This window comes from Annulohypoxylon maeteangense (assembly GCF_022496945.1).
Source record: "Annulohypoxylon maeteangense strain CBS 123835 unplaced genomic scaffold GGS22scaffold_1, whole genome shotgun sequence".
Lineage (NCBI taxonomy): Eukaryota > Fungi > Ascomycota > Sordariomycetes > Xylariales > Hypoxylaceae > Annulohypoxylon > Annulohypoxylon maeteangense.
The window spans coordinates 414,175-439,584 of record NW_025953248.1 but is presented as its reverse complement, the minus strand read 5'-3'; the positions used below and the strand labels follow the sequence as shown (position 1 = coordinate 439,584).

Genomic DNA, 25,410 nt, shown 5'->3' with positions numbered 1-25,410 from the left:
ACGTTAAAAAATTAAAAAAAAGTATTTAATAATTAAATACGTTTTAACCGGCGAAAACTTTACGAACGGTTTTATAAAGTCGTTAAAACTTATTAAATATTATTAATTTATAAAACTTTTAAAATTAAAACGGTTTTAAGCGTTAAACGGTTTTTTAATATCGTAAAAATATATAAAATAATAATAAATTTTTAATATTAACCGTTATTTTATAAAAATATACGTACAAGTTATATAAACTTTACTTAAGCTTAGTAAATAGTTTTTCGTTATTTTACTTAATAATATATATACTATGTAATACATATATAATTAACGTGTTTATAAATAAGGAGCGAAGTAAGGGAAGTTGGGGATAGCCAAAGAACCGCTAATGGATCGACCTCCCCCTCCTCCCGATAGTGGGGCACCTCACCGGAACGATAACGGAGGGGTTAGCTTGATGGTGTACGGCATCCGTTGCAGCTTCCGAGTGATTAATGCTATCGTGATTCCCGTATCCGAATCATAACTATACCCCCCGCCCCCTACTAGGTAGATAATCATTTCAAGGTTTCTTTGTCTCTTCCTGGTCTCAGTAAAAAATCCCTGTATGAAGAAATCACCATGGCCGCTAACCCTTACCCCACCATCCCTATCGACATCCCAACCCGCCACGGCCCCCTCTCCGTCCTATTCTCCGAAGCCGTGACTCCTAGCTCCCGCATCCAATGCTCCAAGCTATCCAACACCGCATTCGGCAAATCGATCTCGAAGTCCGAATTTCTTGAGCGCGAGGCCTTACTTGGCGCGCATCCCCTAGCCGCCGGGGCCAGATGGCGGTTCTGGAACTTTACCCTCGCGGATGCGAGCGCCGATGTTGAAGATGAAAAGGAGGCGAAAATAGGGGCGCTGATTAAAACGCTGCACCGGGACCTGCTTATCCGGGACGGGGACGGGACGCGGCGGGAGCAGGGGTACTGCATATGCAGCGTGGTAACGGACAAGGAGTACCGAGGGTGCGGACTCGCATCCGCATTATTGAAGAAAGTTGCGGAGTGGATGGATGGGGAAGGAGGCGCGGCGGCGAGTATGCTGTATTCGGATGTTGGCGATGTAAGGACACATTTATTAACAAGAGCTACCCCTTAATTCACCGTGTTAATCAAGTTCTACAGTTCTACGTTAGCAAAGGCTGGGATATCCTAGATGCATCCCAATCAACTCTAACCGTCCCCGTCTCTCTCCCCTCTAGCGAGAAGGCCGCAAAGCTCCCCAAAACCCGGCTCCTAACCGCCGACGAAATCCCCGCGCTCGCCGAACGCGACGTACATGATCTAGAAAACGAGTTCCGCAACCACGACCCCGCCGCCGACGAAACCCTGCTAACCGTTGTCCCCACTCCGGATATGATTAGCTGGCTACAGACGCGGGCGAATTTCATGAACACGAAGCTAGCGGGCAAGATCCCCGAGGCCAAAGGGAGTATCTGCGAGAGCGCGGGATCGTGGGTATATTGGTTCCACGACTTGCATGCACATAAAATGACGATTCAGCGCATCAAACTACCCCAGGGCCAGAGCGATGAGAACGCCACCAAGGCCTTAGCGGCGCTTCTACTCTCCGCTGTTGAAGAGGCAGCGCGGTGGAAGACAACGAAGGTCATCATTTGGAGTCCTGGCCCGGAGGTAAGGAATGCGACGAAGTATCTTGCGGAAGAGTTTGGGATAGGGGTTGAGGATGAGAAACGGGGCGATAGTATACCGTGTTTGAGGTGGCGAGGTGATGAAAAGAGGAGAACTACGGTTTACCCTAATGAGTACTACGCTTGGAGTTAGACATGAAGTTTTTAGTTAGTATAATTACATCTAGCATTTTTATGAGTACGATGTTTACAGTTACGAGGTTATAGACGAGGTCACGATCAGCAGAAGAAGTATGCCGGCAAAGCGTTATTTATTAATTATTACTCATTACGTGACAAACCATTTAGCGCATCACTATAAAGACATAAGAGATTCCCAAATAGGTAGACAAAAGAAAGATAAAGGAAAATCGTGTTCGCAGTGTTCGCTTGTCCATTCACCTGGCCAGGATGAATGGATGCGCTCGTCTTATTATCATGTACCTAGTACTTAAGGTACGCTATCTTGGGTATTCTATCCCAATTCTACATAGGTAAGTAATCGTGTACTGAGATAAGTACGTTTCCCCTTGTCTTAGTGTTGAACAAGACAATAGGGGAAAATATGGAGTTAGTTAATGGGGGCTTCCATTGGAACCCCCGATATATGTACCGCTAGAGGTATGTAATTGGAGGATAAGGATAGGTGTAGGTAAGGAGGTATGATATATTTACCTACCTAGAGAGGTGCCTAGGTCTTATTGACGTTCTTCAACGTCTAATAGTAGATGTATAGTATATAACCTTGTTTAGCCAAGGTGTGGGTAGGTATTGTCGAATAAGTAGGTAGTAGTATCAATCGATCGATTCGGCGCAGCGCCTCTGGTACTAGTAAGAGGTGCCGCTTTTTGCCGTTATATAATTCCTGTAATCAGGTTCCGACTTTCCAAATGTACAGATAAGTAGGTAGGTTAAAGAGGGTTGCTGGACTTACTTAGTAGATGTTATATAGGTGTCCTTAGGCATAGCCCTATATGTAGTAGTGTAGTAGTGTAGAAGTTGAGTAGTAGATATGGTATATGCAGTAGATATAGTTAAGTAGTAGATGTAGTAGTGATGTAGTGTAGTTGAATAAGTAGTAGATGTAGGAGCATAGGAAAAGAAGACTCAGGTTAAGGAGTACCCGTGAAGAGGGGGGTGCTCCGGATTGCACTCCCCTTCAGTCGAGATTAGTCGTTGCCCGCCGCTTCATAGAATTAGATAGCAGGGTGCAATGACTCTAGATGTACTCCGTCTTCGTCATGGTCCTCTTACAACCACTGGTATTCTTCATTGTCCTCGCTATCTCTTTCTCTCTCCAATTTTGCAATCCTCCCCTCGAGTCTCCGACTAGCCATCCTGTGGTAGTCGGCCATCCGCCTTGCATTATCGCGGTCTGCCATAACATTCTGGAGAGCTCTGGGAAGTGCCTTGAAGTCGTCAATATCCACCTTCTGGTCTTCAGCCAATACCTGAGCCAGGGGAAAGAGATCAAAAAGTTTCTCTCGATCTGCGATGATGGTCTTGAGTGCGCCCTCCAACGCATCTATATCATTCGGATCAACGCCTTCCGCATCTGCAATAAGCCATGCCAACGGCACCAAGTAGCGCAGAGTATTACGTAGTCCACGCATCTCCTTGGTTTGCCCTTCGTAAAGGACTTTATAACAATCATCAACACCAAGTAGTCGCTGAGGGGTTTCTTCGCTCTTCATCGAGCTGTATCCGTCATCGCTTGGTTGCGTAATAGTAATCTTCGGTGCAGATTCATTTTTGGTAACTGGTTGGGGATCGTCAAAACCAGCATCTTCCCAAATATGACCGTCGTCGTCATTCTCCTCGCTACTTTCAAAGGTGTCTGGGTTGGGAAATTCGTACATGTCTGTTGTATCTAAGAAAATCCGGCCCTTTCGCCGCTCAGTTTTAACATCTGTCTTCTGCCGGGGCTCCATAGTGGTCCCCTTAGTCCGAGGTTCATCGTGTGCTACGGCTTTCGAGTTTCCGCTCTTAGCTGTATGCTTAAGGGGCGTCTGTCGAGTAGCAACATTTCGTTCTTTAGGCGAGGGTTGTGGAGCAATAGGGTGAGACCTCAATGCTTCGTGGCAGCCGCCAAGATTCTCTCGTTTAATCTCTACATCTCTTGGTGGAGGCTTCGGTGCTGCTGATCTGAGGAGCTCGTGGGACCCGTTACCCAACTCAGGTGTATAAGATGAACGTTTAGGGCGTGACGGTGTTTGTTGTATTGGCATTGGGTCACTAATACGGATCCGATCCAGGTTCTCTCCTTTCTTGGCCTTGTATCGTCCTAGCCAATTGCCGAAAGAGCTCGATAACTTCGCGTCCTTAGGAACACGTCGTAGCGTTCGGTCAACCCCTTTATTCGACGCTGATTCATGTAGTCTGACATCCTTCACACTACTATTTGAGTCATACGCCAGCGTAGACCCATTGTGAAGGGGTAAGCGCTCTACTGAGCCGCCATATTGTCGGTATTGGGGTTGTCGCGATGCCATTTCGTCGAAACTAATTCTGGGATGATATCGATTTCTTTCGTTGGGTAGGAGTATTTTGAATGCTTTGCTTCTTGGAGAAGACCTAGTGCATAAGAAAAATTCCAAAAAACACTAAGCGCCTGGCGCCACTGTATATATAGGGCAACGAAAACAATCGCGTACAATGCTAGGATAATGCTATTGTTTAGAACTGTGGGTTGTTTCAGTAAGATGCGAACCTGAAAGAACAATCCCCTTATGATATAAGTAAACAACAAAGAACGAATCCTTAGTAACCTGCCCACATAACCCGCTCCCTTTATAATCCATTGTTGACATAGCTACCACGGGTACCTACCTAGATAACAACTGGCCCAAATATTAAAGAATATTGTCTCGCCAGATACATACCTACTCTTTCTTGCTACAACAATGCATTGTTTCATCTGCGACCTTAGCAGACACTTAAATATTGGTAAAACCCCCTCTAATTCCACCGAGAATGTTTTCTGGTTGTCCACCTACCGGTCTTCTGCTAAAATTCGAAGGAACCGGTGTTGGTCTTTGAGTTACTACTTCCAAGTTAGCCAGTCCGTCTAGCTTGTATATGTCCTTGATTTTGGAGAATAACCTCGTGGTCTTGTTGAGGAACCGGCAAGCCTGTCTGGGTTTCCTCCACCATGACTGACTTTCAATCCAGAGCTTAATCCCACTGCCGGAAACCTCGGATTTCCTTGGAGACCAGACAATATCTCACCCTGAGATGCTTGTGGTGGTCGCATATTTATGTGGTTGTGGTGTGTTTGAGGCGTACCTGCGACAAGGCCTGGAATCGTTGATAGACCCATACCACTTGGTTCAACAACACGTTGACGGTGACTTGACGGTGTGACCGGTACATTCGCTATTCGCTATCAGCCTCCTATCTTGCACTTCTCGTCAAGTAAAGGGGCATGGTGACTTACATTGAGATCCCGTAGTCCTAGGCCATGTGCTACCGTAGTCTTTGGTCGTAGTTTGATGTTGATATCCCACTGGCATCCTTTGTTCGTGAAATGCCGGATATTGCTGTTGCCCGTAGGGTGTCTCTGTCTCTTCGTAACCCGTAAGATTTTGACTCCCACTCTCGAACAGTGCACGAGCTGAGGGTGACCCATGAAGCGTTGAATCAATTGCATCTTCTGCCGCATCTTGTATTTGACCAAGCATCGCCTTTCGCTTGAGTTTATCGTACAACTCTTGGATTTGGAGCAGTTTTCGGTTTTTCTCTTTATATGCCTGGGTTAATTCATCATTCTTTCTACGGAGGCTATCCTGGTCCATCCTCATGCCTATAAATGGTCAGTAACAGTGTAGCTGGATATGAAACGGGAAGAGACTTTCCGGTGAGCTTATTTTGGAGATTGGTGATTTCTATGTTAGCCTCGTTGATAACCTTGTCGAGATGAACACTGAGGTTCGAGTATTTCTCGGTAAGAGCCTTGCTGAGGTGCTCCTGGTAAACGCTACAACGATTGTGTTAGCGACTGTTCTGGGGCTTATTGATTTGTTCTGAGGGAGCTACGGCTCGTTATCGGAGGAAATCATGTCGCTTACACTTCCTGAGTAGCCTGATAGGCCCAAAAGCTGAGAGCTCTGCTCGCGCACTCGATGATAATATTGGGACTAAGGCCACTTAGGACACTCGTTTTATAATCCTCACTTGGATTAAGGTTGGAAATAACGGCGTCATCAGGGTTTGTTAGATGGGAACCACACGCCGGGCATGAGTTACGAGAATCATGCCCTTGTACTGTCAATCCTAGACGAGCAGCGCAATCCAAACAAAAAATATGGCTACAGGTGGTCACCAGCGCCCTATCGCCAAGCTCCTTCCGACATTTAAGAGCATTGCATCGTAGTACGTGCTCCATTATTAAAGGAAAGCAATTAGCGATGGGATTGTGGTTGCTTCGTAGGTCGAGGTACATCTGCAGGATATCAATCTCGAGGGAAAGGAAAAGATGTAAAATTAAATGCGACATTAAATTCCACGCTCAAAGCTTTGACGGGCTATAAATAAATATCAATCGCTCTTTCCCTGCAAGCGCTCGTATATATTCCATCGTATGCTTTCTAGACCTTAATGAAATGGAAACAGCGCCCATGAAAAATGTGGTCTAAACCCGCCGCTATCCGTTCCCCCTTACCCCTTAAATCAATGTCGAGTAAATTCCTTCGCTTTTTCTCCTAGGCGTAACTCATTCGTTGATCCATCTCTCATTCCATGTAATTCCAGTACTAAATTCGCTTATTAATCGACGCTCCTATTATTCAGGTATACACCGTCTCGTGTTTCTGATTTTTCTGGATTTTCTATCATGGCTTCTGGTGAGGTTCCCGATGCTTCGACGCACGTCTTACTAGACACTTTCGCGAACCTTTATCGCAAGCTGCCATGACTATCATACCTCAAAATAAGCCATCATCGATAGTAAAAGATATAAATGGGTACGTATAGTAGGTACTTACTATCAATGCGAAACTTATCTAGGCCATTTCCATGATCTTTTTCGATCATTCGTCGGACGAGTTCCAGCTGTCCCACACAGTAAAGCGCTTGAACAGATGAGAAGATAATAAGTATGCAAGGTGTGCCGTCATCCTTGTCCTCGTCGTATCTCACTTCTTGCAAGAGATTTATTGAGTACATACGGAAGGCATTGCTGACGTGCCCTTCGATTCTAAACTTCTGCGGGATGGATTTAAGATTGCCCCAGGTAAAAGACATTATGGGAGGTGGAGGTGATGTTGCTGTTGTGGAATAAAGTGTACCAGTGATATTAAGTGTAGGAAGGGATGAATGAAAATACGGAACTTCTCATATGGGTGCTGAGGAGGTGGATGGGGAATTTGAATATTTATTCGATGTTTCCATTCAAGATGGGAGAGAAAAAAAGAAAAAAGTTTTCCACGTCACAGTATGAATGTGTTGCATGTCTTCAACTTTGACCAAGTCAAATTTTGTGAGTCCCTACGTCAGGACTGCGACAAACTCTCAATTTTGGTCGGTACTAGGGTAACTAGGATGTAGATGACTAAGTCCAAATTACTGGATCACATAATTACTGTACGAAGGACAACTCAAACGATTTATGTAATTGACCTTGTAGATATGTTCCCGTCTATCGTTTTAGTACGTTTTCGTTGCTTGCTTTTAATTTTTCGTAAAATAAAAACTTCGAGTTGAACCGAAACCACATATCCGTAGAGTTCGAATCCTCGACATGTTAAATTTACATCTTTTGAATACTCCGTTTAATTCTCTATAATAACCCAACTTAGATACGGTTTCCCCCGGCTACTCCAAGAATTTCCATTCAGCTATATCATTTTAAACTGAGGTATGGTAACTAGGCTAGGTAGGTAGTTGACCATATAGGCACTGGGCATTAATCAGCAATTAGTAATTATCCTTCATGAGGTACAAGAGTTTGATTACCTAAGTAATCGGATATGTGGCGGTTCGACCTCCTTTTAGTCCGAGTCCTTCAGTTTAGGGATAGGAGCAAATATTTACTTTGTTTCAGCTATCCAGTTTGCTGTCTTCATCTATCAACAGTGCGACCTTTGTTATGATTGCTAGACAGGACGAGGGGTGAAGACTTCTAGCTTGCCTTAACCCTAACCCTAACCCCAACACATGGATTAATTGAGCTGATCCGAGAGCTAGGATAGCAACATCACATTACATTAAGACAAACTTTCTAAATACGATTAATAAAACTCCCTTTACAAACAAGTTCTCAATTAAGATTGCTTTGCATTAGACGAACACAGTGTCTATTAACGTGTAGGTACCTAGACAGTGATAAGCTACGGAAAACAATACCTAGGTAGACACCAACACCGTAATCTCAATATTGTAATCGAAGCGATATTCTCCCTTAGCCCATGAGGGAATCTTGGGATAATTAGCTTTACTTTCATCAAAAATCGTCATGGTAGAATACCTATAAAACCCGTATCTCATAAGATCCATTATCTCCTTGCAAGCCACCTCTATCCTGCCGTCACAACCCCTATGTGTTTCCTATTACATTCATCATCTTCGCCATTAAAGTATGCCTCGATGTCTGAGGGGGCCTTCGGTATCTTCGCCAGAACGCTCAACGAGGCACGTTCTCGTTTCCGGGCGGCCACGGGCCATGATGTCGATGTGAAAGTCCCTCAATCCGAACCTCGTGTCGCTGCGAATGGACCTTTGCATGTATCCCAGTTCTTCGTTGAGGGATAAAGAAACTATAGATTTGAATACGATAACAAGGCAGGGTGTTCCGTCTGACTCTGCCTCGTATACGACTTCTTGTACAGGCCAATATCCTTGGACGCAAAATGTATTCCAGGCTATCTTCCTCAGTCTAGCCTTCTGCAAGCCGTGCATGGTGATCGTCGGACGGGAATATATGGGTAATGTCGAAGGATTGGCGATATGTTTTGATAGATATGTTGATTTTATTTCTTTAGGTAGGTGTCTATGTTTTTGTATCTGTTTGATAGGTATTACGGAAGCATGAAAGAGATATGTAGAGGTGAAGAAATTTGGGCCCCTTCGAAGATTAATTTGTAGATTGAAATAAATATCAGGAAGGTACCTCCTATCTATCTTTTCGAGAAAAGATTTCATATTCCAAGGTTAATATTGACTGTGACTGTCTAAAGTGAATAATCAATGACACTATAGTGACTATCAGTCAGGCAGGTGGTCATTCCGTCAGAAAACAAGTCCCCATTTTGAAGTGAAGTTAGAATAACGTGATACAGTCATGCAATTTCCCTTTCCACCATGTATTCCACAACCTAGGACTACTTTCTGTGTGCCTGAATGGTCTAGATTAAACATCCTAGGTTAGTTCATTGAGTGTTCTCAAATTTTTTCTCCCATCTGAGTATTGTTACACAACTACCGTGTGGTTGGGGTTGACTTCGGGTTAAAGCTGAGGTTAGGGTTAGGGTTAGGGTGAGGTCTACTATCAATGTATAGGTATCTACCTGGTATGTAACGAGCTTCAACGAATAGGTATCTACCTGTATGTAGACTGAACCCATAAATACTAGGTAAGGGCACTTATGGATGTTCCAACCTATTACATGCCTAGGTAACCTAATTACAGTTATGGCATGTAAGGCAAATTTCAACCTAGAATCGGTCTTATTCCCCTGAATAATCTGACTCATGTAGTCCTCAACTAAACCCGTGGAGTCCTACAATTCTAATGTGGCATATTAACAGCGAATAGGTTCCTGAAAATCTAGAAACGCTGCGGATCCATCTTTACCTCTTTTATCCATGACCCCATATCCATTTAGGGATCCGCAAAAACACACGATACCCCGACTCGAGAGAACGCCGTTCATCTCAACGCCCAGAAACTCCACGCATCTCCATCTTTTCTCTCATATCAACCACGTGTTACTAGATTAGTTCAAAAGCTAAGCCATGTTCCCGCGCCCCTAACGTCGATCTGATACACGTGCGGCAAGCGCCATGCATGGGGTATTCACCCTGAAACCATTAATAGCCTAGGACCAGAACCCCGGGTCTCGTCAGCCGGGGGGCAGGCAGGCTTCTTTTTCTTTTCTTAGAGCCGGCGGCAACGTGGGATAAGCTCGCCGGCGGTCCTAATCAACTCAGCCGGAGCAGCGCAGCGCGGCAAGGAGCTCATTCGCGATCCCGATATCCCGGCCGGGGTAAATTTCCCAAAGCGGACAACGACGCCGCGCTGGTGGTGGTGGAGGCAACCCGCGCTAGCGGACCAGTACGACCTCATGCATGTTCCTGCCCTACCTATTGCCTGTGCGATTGTGAGGAGTCTCGTGCATAATTGATGCGGGAGGACCTACGGTGTGTTCCCTGAAGGCCTCCCCTTATACTTGATCTCGCCTAAGACTAGGTGGTCCGGGATCGGCGACGCAGGTACGCCGGACGTGCAGTAGGCGATGTGGTACTCCAACATACCAGCCGGCGGCAGTGGAGGCAAGAATGCCGGTGAGGCCGGAGAGGTTGGCATATCGTTGACTTAGCTCAACACCCATACGAATAGATATAAAAGCTGCCAAGACGCCATTCGGGGAGGATTCGCAGGTTGTCAAGCCCTACACGTATCGACACTGCAGGGATGATGACAGGTTGGTTGCTTGGGGCCTGGAGACAACTTCGGATTGCTCGAGAATCCCACCGGAAATGAAGCTAACATTGAATCAGTGAAACGAACTGACGCTCTCAATCTTGGGTTGTCTTGGGGTAAATTATCCTTTCCTGAGGTCGTAGACATCAGCGTTCGTATACCGTACGAGTACGAAAATACCCTGAGATCATGATCGCCACTTCCACCGTCGCCTTGTCATCTCATAGGCCGGAACCACTAATATGATGAATTGGGGAGGAGGCGCAAAATCTGTGTCGTACCCGGTGAAAAGGAAGATATCCTGGAGATCTAGGGAGATCTTGAAGATCATACCTCGAATAGAATATTCTTGACCCCAACATCTACCTAAGCTTCTAGACGACGATGTCATGCGCATCCAGATCACGAAAGAGCCTTCTTACATGCATTACAGCAAACCCAACCCATCAAAAGTCAGATATTTACAAAAATTTTCTTCGCAACCAGCCATCGACGCGCGTTCGCGCAGCGGTAAAACGGCTGGTAAGAACGTGCTGAGAGAGTCGGCTTGGAATACCACTATGACAAGGGCAACGAGAAGTCAAAAATGCTTGTTCATAGTGCGGTTATCGTAGCGTACGATCAAACCCTTAGTACCCCAGATGTCACGAAAGCTTGTTGTTAGTCGAGGCAGGATTTCGCTTGAAAACCTTTACGCTGCGACTCAACGTCGTAATAAAACACGGCTCGAGTCGCTCGACTACGGGCCTAGTTTCTTGGCGTCTCAACACCAAAGTCCTAAAATCATCCCATCCCCATCGCTATCGGACCTCTTGGCCGCCTCCTCGAATCTCGGTGAGGTAGCGCGACTTACCTAAACCACCAGTTGTCAGTTAGAACCATTAAGAATAATACGACTGCGCTCATGGTTGGTCAAGACCGTTATATGTAGGTGGTAGCAACACAGAACCGCACAAGAACTATTGACATGGGGTACTTAAGCGAGGCATGTTGCCATGTGGCCTATGCTACTACATACCTAGTACACGGCATATCGGCTGCGTGTGTAAGACAGGTCGCAGACTCGCAGTACTACTATCCATCTGTGAACGCAGCTTACTACTCCAGTCAACTATATGTAGTCAAACTAAGCTACCTTCTAGTCAGTTGATTTAGTTCACTTATCCCTTTCTAGACTAAACGCTTGTTGAAAGAGACCAAGTGGAGAAGAATAGATTTCCAATCTCCAACCTCACCAGCTCCACTTCATAAGCCTCAGAGTTGATTACTGACCATCATAAGAGAGGGGAGTCGTAATACCATGCAATAAAACCTCCCGCTAGCCAATGCTACAGGAATCGACCGGTCTTGGCATCGCATGAGACGTGGCCTTCTCTACGTACACCGGTGACAGGCTCCCTTGTTAATAAGGACAGTTCCAGCGAGCGTTGATGATCGTATGAGTTCTTGATGAATCTTTCCAACGCCACCACAGGGGTCTTAGATGAGTAAGATCGTTATAAACCCCTAGATATATCCCAGGGCTCGTCGATGCCAGAGGCGTTGTTAGAAATAAGACGCGTCACGAGTGAAAAATTAAACGCATGTAATCAAACTCGTGGCGGCGGCGAATCGATCGCAAGCGGTTAGATCAGGCCTGAAAGACGAGAGAAGCCGATCAGACCAACTAGATACTTCTACCAAGCGTAGTTCTCTGATGTAGTGACGCACTATCGGAAGTTCATAGTACGTAGCCCCTCATCATCGAGTGCCTTCGTCGTACGGGAACCTGCGGCATTGAGACCTCTTCGCTTCTCGAGAAACTTGGCATTGCGTTGACTGCCGCTGCAGTCTCGTGCGACACAACAGTCGGTAGATACCCAACCTAATGATAACAGCTGCGAAACGTGGTAAGGCAGATAAAGGTGAGAGGAGTGGAAGCAACTGCCATAAGGTGCGATATCTCCTCACCATCAATAATCTGGTGGAGGAAATGAGAGATGAAGGAGGGAAGATATGAATCGAGAAAAATGATAGGATCATGGAGATCATAGATTACCATCATCGAAGATCTCTCAAACACTCTCTCTGACCCTCTCTTACCCCGCATCTCTCCATCTCATCTCCTAGTGATCTTCACTCTGTTATCGACCCTCCATTGAAACATCGTGATATTCTCCAACGATGCACGACACACAACGTAACGGGCGTGTGCTCTTAGACGTTGCCGGTGTAGACCTACTCACCTAACCTACATCGGCACTGTCGCCAAGTTTCCTCACTTAACAAGCGAGCGGCCTCCTGATCACGAGTACCATAAGAAACCACACGAAGTCTCTGTAGCGAAGTGCTCATAGTAGTTCGCTTCTTCAGCAACATTTTCACTTGTCAGTATTAGATCTCTCCAATCGCGGAAATATTGTTAAAGAACTTTTCTCCTCTTCCCCGCACGGGACTTTCCGTCGTCCATTCAGCAAACAGACCCCAGATACGCCATGGCTGGGGTCTGACATGGCTGCATGGGTGGCTGCATGGAGTAGCGGTACTTAGGTGACATTGTAACACAGCACGTCGGGAATTGTTACCGGGCGGCAGAGGCTTGGTACCAGGTACTCTCCCTCATTAGAAGCCTTGAGAGCTACTAGGAGGACATCACCAAGCCATCCGTCACGGCCCGAAATACCATATTGTGCCGGGATTAAAAACCCTTGCCCAGAAGTCGACCAATCATAATACCCTATCCTTTCCCCAGTCTCGTCATCCTACGGTCGACAAGCCGACCATCCAATCATACCTTTTTTTCTGATTATTAATAGTCGTTTGAACCCCCTTGCACATGCAAGACATTGTGTACCCTAGAATGTCTTATTATAATGTGACCAATAGTATTACAGATAATTAAAAAATTCGAAAGGAAAAGGATATTCTATGTCAAAGATGTCGTCGAGACTGATTCATGTAACTTGAGAAAACCAAGAGATCATGACGGTGTCCAATGCTTGTTCTATCAATCTTAAGATAAAAAAATCTCCACCATACTGACGTTGGTGGGTATCAAGTTACCCCTTTCAACTTTGTGACATGCTTCTGCATTCTTCTTCCTAGGAAACTCGAAATTCCATGACATAGTGTATTAGCAAGGCTCAGAAAACCATCCGGTTTGCCCTAGGATTCATACACCCTTATAAATTTAGCGAAATGAAGACCCAGTTGTGAACCCGACAAGATCGAGCGCAGGAACTAAACTCACAACACCAACTTCCAAGATCAAGATTCATCGAGACGATTCTTGTTTCACCACCCCTTTCGCAATGTGTAGCCCACTATCTCCGTAAACCAATACGAACCACCCACCAAGTATGTGGTAATTATATAGTATCCGAACATAGATGAATAAGCTTCAAGCAGGTTAAGCATACTATCCATCTACCCCAGATTTCCTGTTTTACTTGCCGGCCTACCGCCGACGGGACTCTCATCCTTCGGATCTCAGTCCCTTAGACATCTTACCTACCTACCTAGGTACCTACTGAAAATGCCAAGCCAGCTACATATGTCATACCAACCGCATCGAGTCTTCCTTTTCTCCAGAAGACGTCAAGCTAGACATTTGGAGCTATTTCGGTCGCTTTAAGTATTATGTAGTGCACGATAAATTGACACTCGCCTAATAATAGTATAGTGATGCATCTACTTAGATAAGATGGTATAGAAAGTGCAGGTATGTGAGTCTCATACACCTCTCCCTCGTCACGTTTATGACACATCATCTCGTTAAAACTTTTCGGTATCTCAATTCCCCATTACGTAGTAGTAGTAACAGCAGCATTAGCAGCAGCAGCAGCAGCAGCAGCAATAACAGTAAGTGATGTAGTGTAATGTGATGATGTAGCAGCGATTCCCCAGACTCCATCAAACCATCCCAACGTGGTTGATATGTAACCTTCGAACGTATCGAACAGACAGTGAACAAGCCAAAAAAGAACAAACGTTGTCCGCCGGCCCGGTGTCCAATATCCCCCCCTTTTACCCTTTTGAATCTGTTGTAACCCAACCACGGACGCATCCAACGTCAAGAGGTATCATCGCTGAAACGTACATGCATATCGCGAACGACGATCATGGACCCCTAAAAAACCAAAACAGGACAAGCCAAAAAGAAATAGAGGTATCGAAGAGCGGAAAAGGTTTTTTTTCTTCAATTGACCAGCCCGTCCAATCCGATATACAACAAACAAACATCCACCCAATCATCGTAACAACAGCACCAGTAGTCGCAGCTGCGTAGCCAAGTATCTCTTCCCCATCGTACACGTCCGCCCAGCAAATGGATGGACGAATAGTAAGTCGGTATGTACCACGTACGTAAAATCAGTGAACGAAAGAAAACGCCGAGCCATCAATGCCGTAAGCGCCAAGCTGGCCCATAAGCCCGCAGCCACCCGCCGGCGCGCCATCATGCAAGGACCCGGTTCCGGCGCCGAAATGCTGCTGCGCCCACTCCATCTCGTCCGGCGCGCCCCAAAGCATGCCGTCGAGATCCCATAAGCCATGCTGGTCCAGCATACCCATCATGCCCCCGAACCCCTCGGGCTCAAGCCCGATAGGACTCATATGCAGATCCGCGCCGTCCGCGCTAAGAGACCCCATACTCACACCCGTGGGATCCGTAACGACCTGCAGGCGGGACATCGGGCTCTGCTGGGACTGTCGTAGCAGCGCGGGCTCAAGCTGTCTCGATGCCTCATACATGCGCCAGACGACCTCCCTCGAGCGTCTGGCCGCCAAGCTCCAATCCTCCATGGCCTCGAGCAGTTCGAGGATGGTCTCGATCTGCTTCTGCCAATCCTGGACTCTGGGACTGTCCCACTGCCAGAAGATGGAGACGAGCGGGATCATGGCGGCTTGGTAGAGGAACCAGACCGCGTTCCACCCGGACATCTGGTTGCGCGACCACTCGCGCGAGATATCCTCGATCGTCTGCTTCGCGAGGTCCCGACACGCTTCGATGGCCGCGATGTCGTGCTCGGCGGCGTGGCTGGCGCCGCTGGAGGCGAGGTTCAGCAGGACCGGACGGTGCAGGAGCATCCGCAGGTTTTGGTACCGCCATTTCATGATGCAGCGCGCGATGTACAGCGGTTCGGCGCAGGGGTCGCTGGTGCGTAGTAACCAAGGCAAACTGCTGAACCAGTTTACGAGTTGGCCGTCGAGATTACAGCGGTCCTCGGCGCGGAGAAGCGGGGAGATGGCGAGCATATCCTGGATCGCGGTGGCGATCTTGCAGAACTTGATGTTTTCGACTAGGGGTAGGATGCCGGCGTGTTGTGCGGAGTCGCGACCTGTGCTGACGCCTGTCTCAGGAGGGCGGATGTTAATTGCAGGACCCCAGCGGCCGAAGGAGGGGCGGCCCATGGTTGTCGTGGCCCAGGTATCGAGGCAGAATAAGCTCCACCAAGTGCGTCGCCTGGTCTCTGCCGCGGCGATCTCCTTACTGGTGCCGGCGGGGCCGTGGGCTAGGCTCTCGCGGTGCAGGCCGAGGGCGCTGGCCATTCTGATAGCGGCGCCGACGACGGCGTTGGCCATGTTCGGGCGGTTGATGTAGTGCAGGTAGTAACCCCCGATTAACGCTAACGCTTGCACGGTTTCAATGTGGCTACTGCCGAAGGAGTCCATGGGTAGGTACTCCATAGCTCGGCTATAATAGTTTAGGTGGTTGTAGTCGTCGGATTTAAGCGCCGCGATGCAGCCCATGGCGAAAACCATATTGAGCAGCGCGAGCCAGGGGGCGTCGTATCGCTGGCCCTCGAGGTAGTCTGCGCGGAAAGAGGCCTCGTCTAGCATTGGGATGAATACGTGGATGCGCTTGAAGTACGCGTCGATTAATGTCTGTCCCTTCCACGACCAGGGTACCCGTGATGGCTCCTTGGGGTTTGTAACTTTTTGTCTCATGATGGGGAGATTGTGGGCCATTTCTACACTATTAAGTGGGGGAGTGAGAGAATTCCTAAGGCCGGGTTGGACCTTTAGCATTACCATAAGTGCGGCTTTGATGGATGAAGCACCCAGATACGATGCTTGGCGGTCGACTGAGAGGGATAGCGCGTTTACGTCGTCTGCTTCAACCGGAATAGGGTCGCGTCCTCGGCGCTCTTCGTCCCATTCGATATCTCTGGACGGTATTTGCTCTAAGCTGGAAAGACCTTGGTCCGATCCAGATAGAGAAGGTGAGCCCATATCGCCAGACATGGGGGATGTATGTAACGGCGGTGATGGTAGTGCCGTCGTAGTGTCGATTTGAGGTCGATCGAGGAGGTTGAGAAGCTCATGGCGAGGTAATGGGAGCAAAGACTGAACCTCGTGGTTAGGGAATAACCTCTTAAGGATCGATCTACACTCCTCAAGAGACTGCGATAAAGCCTCGAGAGTTTTTCTCGACGGAATCACTCTTTGGCGGTGCTTGTCATAGAAACATCGCTTAGGAGCTCTACTGGAGAGACATTGGCCGCATGGCTGTTGGCCATCACATCGACTGCAGTTATTGTGAGCAATTCCCGGCAGTAAATCTAGGGTGTTGCACAAGGCCTACATTTTCCTGCGTTTGCATTCTGCGCATGCATGAGGTGTGGTGATACGCTTGGCTGTGCCGTTGCCATTCGTCTTGGCGCTCTCTGTAGAATCAGTAGACTGCTTCCTAGGAGTAACTCCTTGGACTGAATTCAAGTCAGAATGATCCAACTAAGACACCGTAAGATGAAGATAGCTTACAGGTATGAAACATGCCACCTTGGGTGGGAATTGGTATACTTGGCGCCATGTTGGCTCAGGTACTCCCGAGTGCTCTACTCGAAGTCTATGCAAGCAGTTGGCGATGTGGTGTGAAGTGATGTGATGTGATGTGAGAGTAAGGTTGAGTAAAGTGATATAGAAAAGTTTCAAAATAGATATAAGCAATCCGGGGGATGTGGGGAGACCGTCTTGGACCCAGGACCGACAACACGGACTCTAAGAAGATTTATATACGATATTGCCTTGCAACCCATTTTGGCGGGGGACCTGGAGATTCTGGGGATGAAGGGCTGGCAAATAAATTGTGTGGAGTAAAGTAACTCTAGGTGTTAGTCTGATCAGGAACCGAGAGACTATAGCGTATCGGGTATACCTCCACACCTCCATACATCCTATAAGATGTGACGAGTCGATCAGGCTAGACCCAGACCTGTACACTAAAGTTAGGGTAGTCAAGGAACGTGCCTTTCGAACCAGAAAAAGACACGGTCTGGTCAAGTAGGGAAACGCGCATCTGGAGATCAATGCCGTCTTGTTGAGAAACGATTAGCAGGTTCGCCACAAGAGGCAATGCTCTTCGATAGATGGATGATATTGTATGGTGTACTTGGTGTGTTTGGTGTGTATATACTAGATCTGGCTTAAACAGGGGGTAGACGTATGATATCTTGTCATGTCAAGTCTAGTATATAGCATGATTTATCTGAGTTAAGCCAAGTAACTCGTATGCAACGCTCATAAAAGAAGCATCATGCCCTTTGTCAGCGGCAATGACTCGAGCTACGGGAAGTTGAACCAATAGAAGATGAACATAGTAGAAATACCTTGGTGTTTCAGCCCTTGCTAGGTAAATGACCGCCTCTTCATACCAGGGCCAGGTTACTGACGCCGTTCGGCATGCTGAGATATAATCCGAAGACTTCCCATGTGGGCGACAAGATGACGTGCAGGCTTCGGACGGCTTCTAAAGGCGTGGAATAGCCTCCCGCCTAAAGGATGGGACTAGGGTAAGAAGTTTCATGCAGGAAAAGTCCAAATAAGATTTTGGGCAAGGGTTCTTTTTTTTCTTCTAATTTTTTTTTTTCATAGCGCCGCCCAGAATCTGATGTTTTGGCATGTCTTTTGGCAGTCAGTTTGATTCGCGTGAAATTCCTGGCGTATGAAATCTCCGGTCCTGACACCTTTGACGGCGACTGGGTCAGATTTGGGGAAAGCCAGATTCGATTTTCACTGGTTGCAGCAAGACTCCCATGAACACAACCCCTGACCCCCTGCCACTTAGCCACGGGTTCTATCGAGGGGTGCGGCCCCGCGATCACTGCCTTTCTCTCAAGATTCCGAACGGGATCAGCGGCCAGAATTTTGTGTGTATCCGTGATAGGGTTGCAACGAAAGATTGTAAGCCAGTCTGCCAGATCTGCTTTAGCACTTGCCAGTTATCGATACCTCGTAACCCTTCAGGCTGTCAGGGCAGGGGAGATGCGAAGCAGGGGTTCGTCGGCCTTTTTAGCTATGTAGAAAAGGGCTTTACCGGCAAGCGAGCCGTACAACGAGCAGGGGGTGCAGGTTACTGACTTGATTCTATGTTAGTGGACGATGGCTGTGAGTCTTGGAACCTAGACACGCGGGCCGGGACTATGATGAACAAGAACTCGCGAAGCCACTCATGACCTCGACTTAATATACAGAACGTAGCAAGCGCTGACTTAGTGTCTCAACGCCAGGCACGTATATGCTATAATATTCGTGCACCCCATGATGAACCCCATAATTCGTACCATGAATAACAATAGTGCGTATAGAGCTGCGCTACGCATACAATTTTTAGCTGCGAAGCGCTCTCGACTATGTGCGCTCGGATCTTAGAATAGGTAACGAAGTAAGCGACTCGTTAACCGGGAGAGGAAAACTTCCTCGTCGGCCACCTCGATATTATTACATCATGAATTCTCTTAACAAGAGATTGATAAGTTTCGAGGTCGTCACATCTTATTTGACGAAATTCCAGGGTAAGAAGAGATTAGGGGCGGAAAAGACGATGAGAAAAAAGATCCGCGATGCCGGGGCGGAGAAGTTGAAGCGGGCATGGGATTGGCCAGTCCCCTCGAGCACACTCTGCTAACGTAAGGTAGTTAGTCTTCGGCAGAGCGGTACGCAGTTACGATTCCTCCCATCTTGGCGGAATCTTGGAGTATGTACATCATGATCCCGCTTCCAAGAAACGCCCATCGTGAAGTTGGCCGGCTTTCAATGACCCCCCGGGCTCAACTTGCAAGTTTTTGCGATTTTTTTTTGCAGATTTTACTCAGGGCTTGATCGAATCCTACGATCATGACATAGAATAACTATTAGGTAGGTAGTAGAGTAGACATATCGTCCCATCCACGAACCACCATTTATCGAGATCTTTACTCCAATCCGGGTCAGCCCGACTCAGATGCAGCTATTAGGTACGATGCGGTGCGATCGACGACGACTTAACTGTGTATCTTCGATATGTGCCTGCTCAGGGTCGCGCCAATGGTCTTAGAGGCTTGTGCAAGCTTTGCTCAAGTCCCGGGACCCTGCACGATTCTCTCCGGATCGCCGTTGACAATGCTCCCCTCCAAGCTTCTCTTTACCCTAATCAGGACCAGTTCCTGGCATGGCGTCTGCCTGCCAAGCTCTCGTCGATTTCTTTACCCCACACTCTTGTCGGTTGGATAGCTGCAACTCTTTTCATCGTCGTACAGCAGAAGTGTGGAGTGCAGTGAACTGGAAAGTAACAGCTGACATTGATGGTTATATTGAAACGCCACTCGCTTAAGCGCCTAGTCGACATATTGAGATACTACTAAACATCGAGTGATGCAAGTAGTGAGGCAAAACCGAGTGAAAGCGATAGACATCTCCTCGTTGGTGCTCTTGGCGCAGACTGTCAAGACAAGATGCTGCTTTCTTAGAGGCCGCGACATATTAAGCTTGTTTATTCCCGTCCCCACATTGCCGTAGTCGGAATCTTCTTGGGACTGCCCCGTAACTTTGAGAGGATCAGTCTACTTACTAGGTACGCCAAAGCCGAGGTATGAATAGTAGAGGATGAAAGAGTTCGTCGGCGATGTTGCCTTGCCGTATTTGGACATTCACCTCCAGGCTTATATACATATCGTCTAGATTCAAGTCTCGTAACGTTTATAGAGGCGGCGACGCCGAAGGGGAAGCGTAGCGTATCTATAGCTAGCAAATGTGGGCAATAACAGCTTAAGGCTAGTGAAGGGGCATCGCGATCTGGTTAGATTCGGCTCTGGCGTGCCATGTTTATCAATGTCCCCCAGTATTTGGTGTGAACTCCTCCCCGAAGCTTTATTACTCATGATGGGTTTTCATCGTTGGGGTCGGAATCGTGCCATGTGAGTGGCCAAGAGCAAGTCCATGTATGACTTGATTAACACATGCAGATATTAACTAAGGGAGACGAGATTTAGAAAAATCCACGTGCCTCACTGTCCAAATCGAGCGGACAAGCTTGGGCGTGCAGGATAGATAACGCGTGTTAGGCCTAATCAAGCCATGCATCGTTCGCGTAAGGCCACGCTGGTGTGCCCGCGTTCTTTAATAAGATGACCAACCGAGTGTTTCCCTGACAGCACATAAATAACCAGAGGCCAATCAACGTAGTAGAAAGGCTCGGTCTCATTGGCCAATAAATTAAATATCGCCGTCCATTTAGAGGCCATGGAGTGGCACTATAAACGTCTGGGGAAGTCGTTACGCCTCAATCTGCCCATCAGAGCCTTTTTTGGTCCATCGAAGAACATCGTAAGGCCTCGAAGCTCGTTCCCGAAGATTCTCGACCTCATTAGAGTTGAGTAACCCTACATATCAGATTGTGAAAGTTGAGACTAGGGCTTCCATAAAGGGGGGATCAGCACCTGACCGGACTCTTTTAATATGTTGCGTGATAGCCTCCAACCCCCAATCCATGGTGGACTGTTTGTTTGACCGAGAGCGGCCATCTCCAATCAAAAAAAGATAACTGAGGGGCCTATCACGAGTCTTCTAGTTAACTTGGAGCCAATCATCGAAAGTCGTATAGAAATTTGGTAACCCTTTTCCCCTCCTACTATCGTGCTCGATCCGGTTGACCACTCGCTTACCAAAGCCTTGATTTACAAGTTCGGGGTCGAGCCACTTGGTCTATGATACTGGCGTCGATCTGTTTTCAGTGAAGCACTTACCCGCCCGTAACGAGACCATCGTCTCGAACAGCGCATATTGCATACTACCAAGCGCCAACCACAATGCTCTCTACTGACGAAAATAGAGTCGTACTCGACGAAGGCAACAAAATCATTATAGGCGAGAGTCCGGTAGAGAAGAAAATAGGCGTTTCAGTGTTTTCCCGTACCTGAAAGTTACATCCACTTAGATCTCACCCAGTGGAATTTTTGTCTGGAGAGTCGTATTGGAAAGTGGGCTAACACAGCCCAAGAACTCCATGCACAATATCAAGCATGTGGCAGCCACCTTGTCACTTCAGCTACTTGCGAACGGTAACACCGCACGTACGCATGCACTCCAGATTTAGAGTAACTCATTCTCATTTCACCCGACTGGGTAGATTTCTCGAGTAGCAGTAGTCAGCAAAACTAGAGATGCTTCATCGTCGGCTCAGGAGGTTACCAGACGCAGCTTTCGAATACCATCATCGAGGTTGGTGCAGAGGGTCTGCGGTCCGACGTGTATCCCCCGCCCTCTCCAGCTAGATGGAGGGATGGTGTGAATGGTGTGAATGTGTAGTATCGTCAGGTGCGCCAAGCTTCCAGGCTTTTCAAATTTCTCCACTAGTTCTCCAACTTCCCCATGAATAACCCGGATCTGCGGATGATATGCCTATGGGAATATCCTCTAGTGCTGGCTGTTACCCTTTCCGGGATCCACCTACTATAGCCGAAGTACCTGGCACCGGCTACTGATGCCGTCAAATATGCAGGTATTTTCGATTGGGATGTACTGCTTCGTGATGATTTTGATGATTTCTTGAGCCACCATGCCGCCAGTGAGTGCAGAGATGTTGTGAAGTTCGCCGCCGCCAGCTCGAGCTACCTCCTGAGCAGCCTGGAGGGCTCGCTCATTCTCGGCTGCTTTTGGTACGGTGCTGGTGATGGAGCTCATTATTTCGTCGGCGCTGTAAGTAATACGATGACTAGTCGCCACGAGGGCGAGATAGATGAAGAGGTTCGACATTGGTAGCGTAAATGCACCGTCGGTCTCGACCTTCATAGCCTCGGCCGCCTCATCGTTAGCTACTTCAGTTTCTATTAACAGGGGGTCAGTACACTCTCGAGGGCAAATCATGACACAGATGTGACTAACCGTAAACCTCATCGAGATCTGCCCTCGTTGGTGTTGCATTGATGAGCTTCACAAATCGAGCATTCTTGCAGAAGAGGTCTACCTCGGCAGGATCAACGTCCTTGCCACCTGATATGGCCCTGGCCGTCTCTAAAACTTCATGCGCGTCTTTCCGAGCTTTTTCCTTGTATATACTCTGCAATTTGACGTAGACACTTGACTGGGCCTTCATATCGGGTAAGGCCCCAGGCAAAGGGAGGCAATTATGCTTGCGGTAGAATGTCTCGATGGCCTTCGCAACAACCCAGAAGGTGGACTGGAGCTCAATCTATCAACGTCAGTCTGGACACTTCCTCATAAATGCCACCTATCATCGCATACCTCATCCGAGACTTTATGATCGAAAAGTTCCTGTACTCCGGGTTCTAATTCGGGAGCCTTGATATTCTTGTTGATGGCAATTGCAGCTTCTTGGAAATTCTCTTCCCCACCCTCCGGGTTTGTGGTCCTTGCCTTGCTTGATACGAATTTACTAAATGCCGTCTTGTCACTGTAGCTAATGGGATTTTGGCCGTTGTGCGACCGTCTCCATTCCTCGAGGTAATGGAGTAGTATGACGACATATGGTAAATGCCCATGTTCATGGTCATCTAAAGCATCAATATTCTTCGTCATATCTCGCGAAAAGTCGACAAGCTCAGGCCAGGGGTTTAGGAGGCGAAGGTCTGTTGTCTTCTCCACTTCCGGGTGGGTGTCGACTATGGGAAACGTCCCTGGGAGGTTGATGCGAAAGTACGAATAAAATCCGGCGGAATGGATCCCCAATAGGGGAGTCTTGTGCTGACTTGCATAGGATTCGAGAACTGAAAGAATTTCCTCCTTGATAGGATGAGTGTACATAATCATGGTGAAAATAGGCGATGCTTCTAGAGCGCTACCTAGATCCAGAATACCCTATGGATTATTAACGTTATATTCATTTGATCACTGAAAAGGTACCTTACGGACCTGTTCCTTTGGAAACCATTCGCCTCGAACCTCTGGATTGAGTTCTTGGAGAAGCTTGGTACAACATTCCGACCTTAGCTTTCCTAGGCAACTCTCGTCAAGAAAGAAGTTGACACCTAAGTCGGCTTCGTTCACGATAGCATCATCCGCTATTGTGAAATTTCCTATCCCTATCTTAATGTGTAAGCATAAGTCGGGCAAGGTGAGCCGATAATAACCCTACCTGGCAGCACGAGGTTCTTCAATGTCTCCACTCCGACGGTACCGGCACCAGAGTTCACAAGAAGGATGTTTGCTGACTCGAGAGCTGCTTGGCCGCTGGCAGCCCAGAGTCTAAGTTGTCTGTCATACTTCTTCTCTTTCTCCGTCGGCCCGTGCAGGATAGGAGGCGTTTGGCTCATCACGATCTCAGTCATCTTGGCTGAAATCCAAGAGGATCCACCGATGTCAGAACCACCCAACCAATTGCTATTACCAATAGATCGGAAATCGAGGGATTTCTGTGGTCGCAAATTTTATTCTTTTACTTTTTGGCGAAGGCAAATGAGTTGCTCCCATATAATATGATAGATGACTTCTTGGTGATAGTTTGATAAATACAAACCACGATGAATCCGTGACACTTCGGATGGGAACGGGGCGTGGCACAGGTAGTGGGGCTGAGCCGCAATATGTTTGTAATCGCGCCTACCAGCTGCCATCAGATGGAAATGGCAGGCACCAATCGATCTGGTGGAACATCGAAAGTTGCCCCATAATACATATCTATGTTTATGAATTAAATATGCACATTACTAATTATGAAATATTTATGCTAGGATGCAGAAGACATATCATCATGTAAGAAAGGGGTGACCTCTTGTAGAATACAAATAATGTGACTAACCTTTAGAAATAAGTACCATAGCCTTCTATTTACTTTTTTCTTTTCAGTAGAGTACTTTGCTCTGGAACCAAGAAGACCGGCTTGAAAAATAGTAGTAAACATCGTGACACCAAATCCTCTAGTAACCGATGCTATGGAAGGGAAAAGTACACACATATTAGAGCATAAATGTCTATGTAACTCATACCTTTAATGATATTTCATTCACCAGTATCATGCTGCGGAAAGTCTCTGGAGCCTATCATCGATGTTACAACTATGATGTTTTATACCTGTTGGGAGTTGACAAACCAGAACTTGACTCAAACTAGGTAGGTAGTGTAGTGTAGGTAATGCATTTTATTATCCAAACGATCACTGAGCAAGACATACATAATACTATCTGAACCGTTAGATAAAGATTATGCATATCAGACATTAAAAGGTAACGATTTCAACGTTCTTGATAGTAATTTCAACAAACACTCCATTGGTTACGCCATGTTGAGGTATGTATTGTGATAGAACCAATGACTGTCATACCAGATCCTTCCACAACTCTAAGAAAATGAATATAGTTATACCGCGAGTGCCATAGTATCACACTAAAGTATTACATAGAATAGAAACATACCTAACTTGAGAGTATCAACAATGTAGTGTGTAGACACCTTGCATTACAAAATGAGACGTTACATAGATACTGTTGATGATGCTAGCTCAACGGATACTACCAGAGCACCGAATAAAGCTTTGCTTTGACAAATAGCTAGGAAATTTTCATGATTGAAATATCTTTGATATATAGGTAGACGCCAAGAAGCGTGAAGTAATTAGACTCGTGAACCTTTCTGTTGTCGGCCGTAAATACTAGCTACTAGTATGTATACCGTCGAGTAGTAGCAGCGGCAAAGGACTCCTAGAATCAAGAGATATATTAAACTACGGCCGCCATTGAGCGATGGTTCCTCGTGGCAAACTTTCATTCGGGACCGAAAGTTCCCAAGCGATTTGCTTATATGGCTTCGGTTGTTACATATTAAAAACGGCGAACTGCGATAAAAGAAAAAAGCGAACATCATTATGTATGGTTCCTTTTAACGAGCCACACTGTCGGTTTATATTGTAGCTTACATA

At 47.0% G+C, this 25,410-nt stretch overlaps 5 protein-coding genes across 5 annotated transcripts; 1 reads left to right on the top strand and 4 right to left on the bottom strand.

Annotated features, from left to right (window-relative positions):
- Positions 1–409: 409 nt before the first annotated feature.
- GGS22DRAFT_1745 (uncharacterized protein) lies at positions 410–1,959 on the top strand. The gene is made up of 2 exons (XM_047963099.1): positions 410–1,095; positions 1,158–1,959. The coding sequence occupies exons 1-2, from the start codon at positions 607–609 to the stop codon at positions 1,815–1,817; spliced, it is 1,149 nt and encodes a 382-aa protein (XP_047823438.1). The 5' UTR covers positions 410–606; the 3' UTR covers positions 1,818–1,959.
- A 954-nt stretch (positions 1,960–2,913) lies between these two features.
- GGS22DRAFT_182946 (uncharacterized protein) lies at positions 2,914–4,155 on the bottom strand (the record flags this gene model as incomplete). The annotated part of the gene is made up of 1 exon (XM_047964026.1): positions 2,914–4,155. The coding sequence occupies one exon, from the start codon at positions 4,153–4,155 to the stop codon at positions 2,914–2,916; it is 1,242 nt and encodes a 413-aa protein (XP_047823437.1).
- Positions 4,156–4,730: 575 nt separating this feature from the next.
- GGS22DRAFT_176883 (uncharacterized protein) lies at positions 4,731–6,047 on the bottom strand (the record flags this gene model as incomplete). Its single annotated transcript, XM_047963470.1, has 4 exons — positions 4,731–5,038; positions 5,100–5,458; positions 5,514–5,639; positions 5,731–6,047. The coding sequence occupies 4 exons, from the start codon at positions 6,045–6,047 to the stop codon at positions 4,731–4,733; spliced, it is 1,110 nt and encodes a 369-aa protein (XP_047823436.1).
- An 8,451-nt stretch (positions 6,048–14,498) lies between these two features.
- On the bottom strand, positions 14,499–17,188 carry GGS22DRAFT_1685 (fungal-specific transcription factor domain-containing protein). The gene is made up of 3 exons (XM_047962162.1): positions 17,046–17,188; positions 16,867–16,990; positions 14,499–16,809 (listed from the first exon to the last, which is right to left on the bottom strand). Exons 1-3 carry the CDS (start codon positions 17,092–17,094, stop codon positions 14,652–14,654), a joined length of 2,331 nt encoding a protein of 776 aa, XP_047823435.1. The 5' UTR covers positions 17,095–17,188; the 3' UTR covers positions 14,499–14,651.
- A 4,197-nt stretch (positions 17,189–21,385) lies between these two features.
- GGS22DRAFT_1678 (uncharacterized protein) lies at positions 21,386–24,031 on the bottom strand. Its single transcript, XM_047962034.1, has 5 exons — positions 23,632–24,031; positions 23,409–23,578; positions 22,782–23,354; positions 22,422–22,728; positions 21,386–22,363 (listed from the first exon to the last, which is right to left on the bottom strand). The coding sequence occupies exons 1-5, from the start codon at positions 23,822–23,824 to the stop codon at positions 21,990–21,992; spliced, it is 1,617 nt and encodes a 538-aa protein (XP_047823434.1). The 5' UTR covers positions 23,825–24,031; the 3' UTR covers positions 21,386–21,989.
- Between the last annotated feature and the right edge of the window lie 1,379 nt (positions 24,032–25,410).

Excerpts from the sequence above, each read along its gene's own strand:
- GGS22DRAFT_1745 (XM_047963099.1), top strand. The coding sequence starts at position 607 with ATGGCCGCTAACCCTTACCCCACCATCCCTATCGACATCCCAACCCGC. Across the intron at positions 1,096-1,157 it reads TGTATTCGGATGTTGGCGAT|TTCTACGTTAGCAAAGGCTG; the intron begins GTAAGGACACAT and ends CAAGTTCTACAG.
- GGS22DRAFT_1678 (XM_047962034.1), bottom strand. The coding sequence starts at position 23,824 with ATGACTGAGATCGTGATGAGCCAAACGCCTCCTATCCTGCACGGGCCG. Across the intron at positions 23,355-23,408 it reads AATGGTTTCCAAAGGAACAG|GGTATTCTGGATCTAGGTAG; the intron begins GTCCGTAAGGTA and ends AATAATCCATAG. Across the intron at positions 22,364-22,421 it reads AGATCTCGATGAGGTTTACG|AAACTGAAGTAGCTAACGAT; the intron begins GTTAGTCACATC and ends CCCTGTTAATAG.
- GGS22DRAFT_1685 (XM_047962162.1), bottom strand. The coding sequence starts at position 17,094 with ATGGCGCCAAGTATACCAATTCCCACCCAAGGTGGCATGTTTCATACC. Across the intron at positions 16,991-17,045 it reads AGGTGGCATGTTTCATACCT|TCCAAGGAGTTACTCCTAGG; the intron begins GTAAGCTATCTT and ends ACTTGAATTCAG. Across the intron at positions 16,810-16,866 it reads GAATGCAAACGCAGGAAAAT|TCGATGTGATGGCCAACAGC; the intron begins GTAGGCCTTGTG and ends CAATAACTGCAG.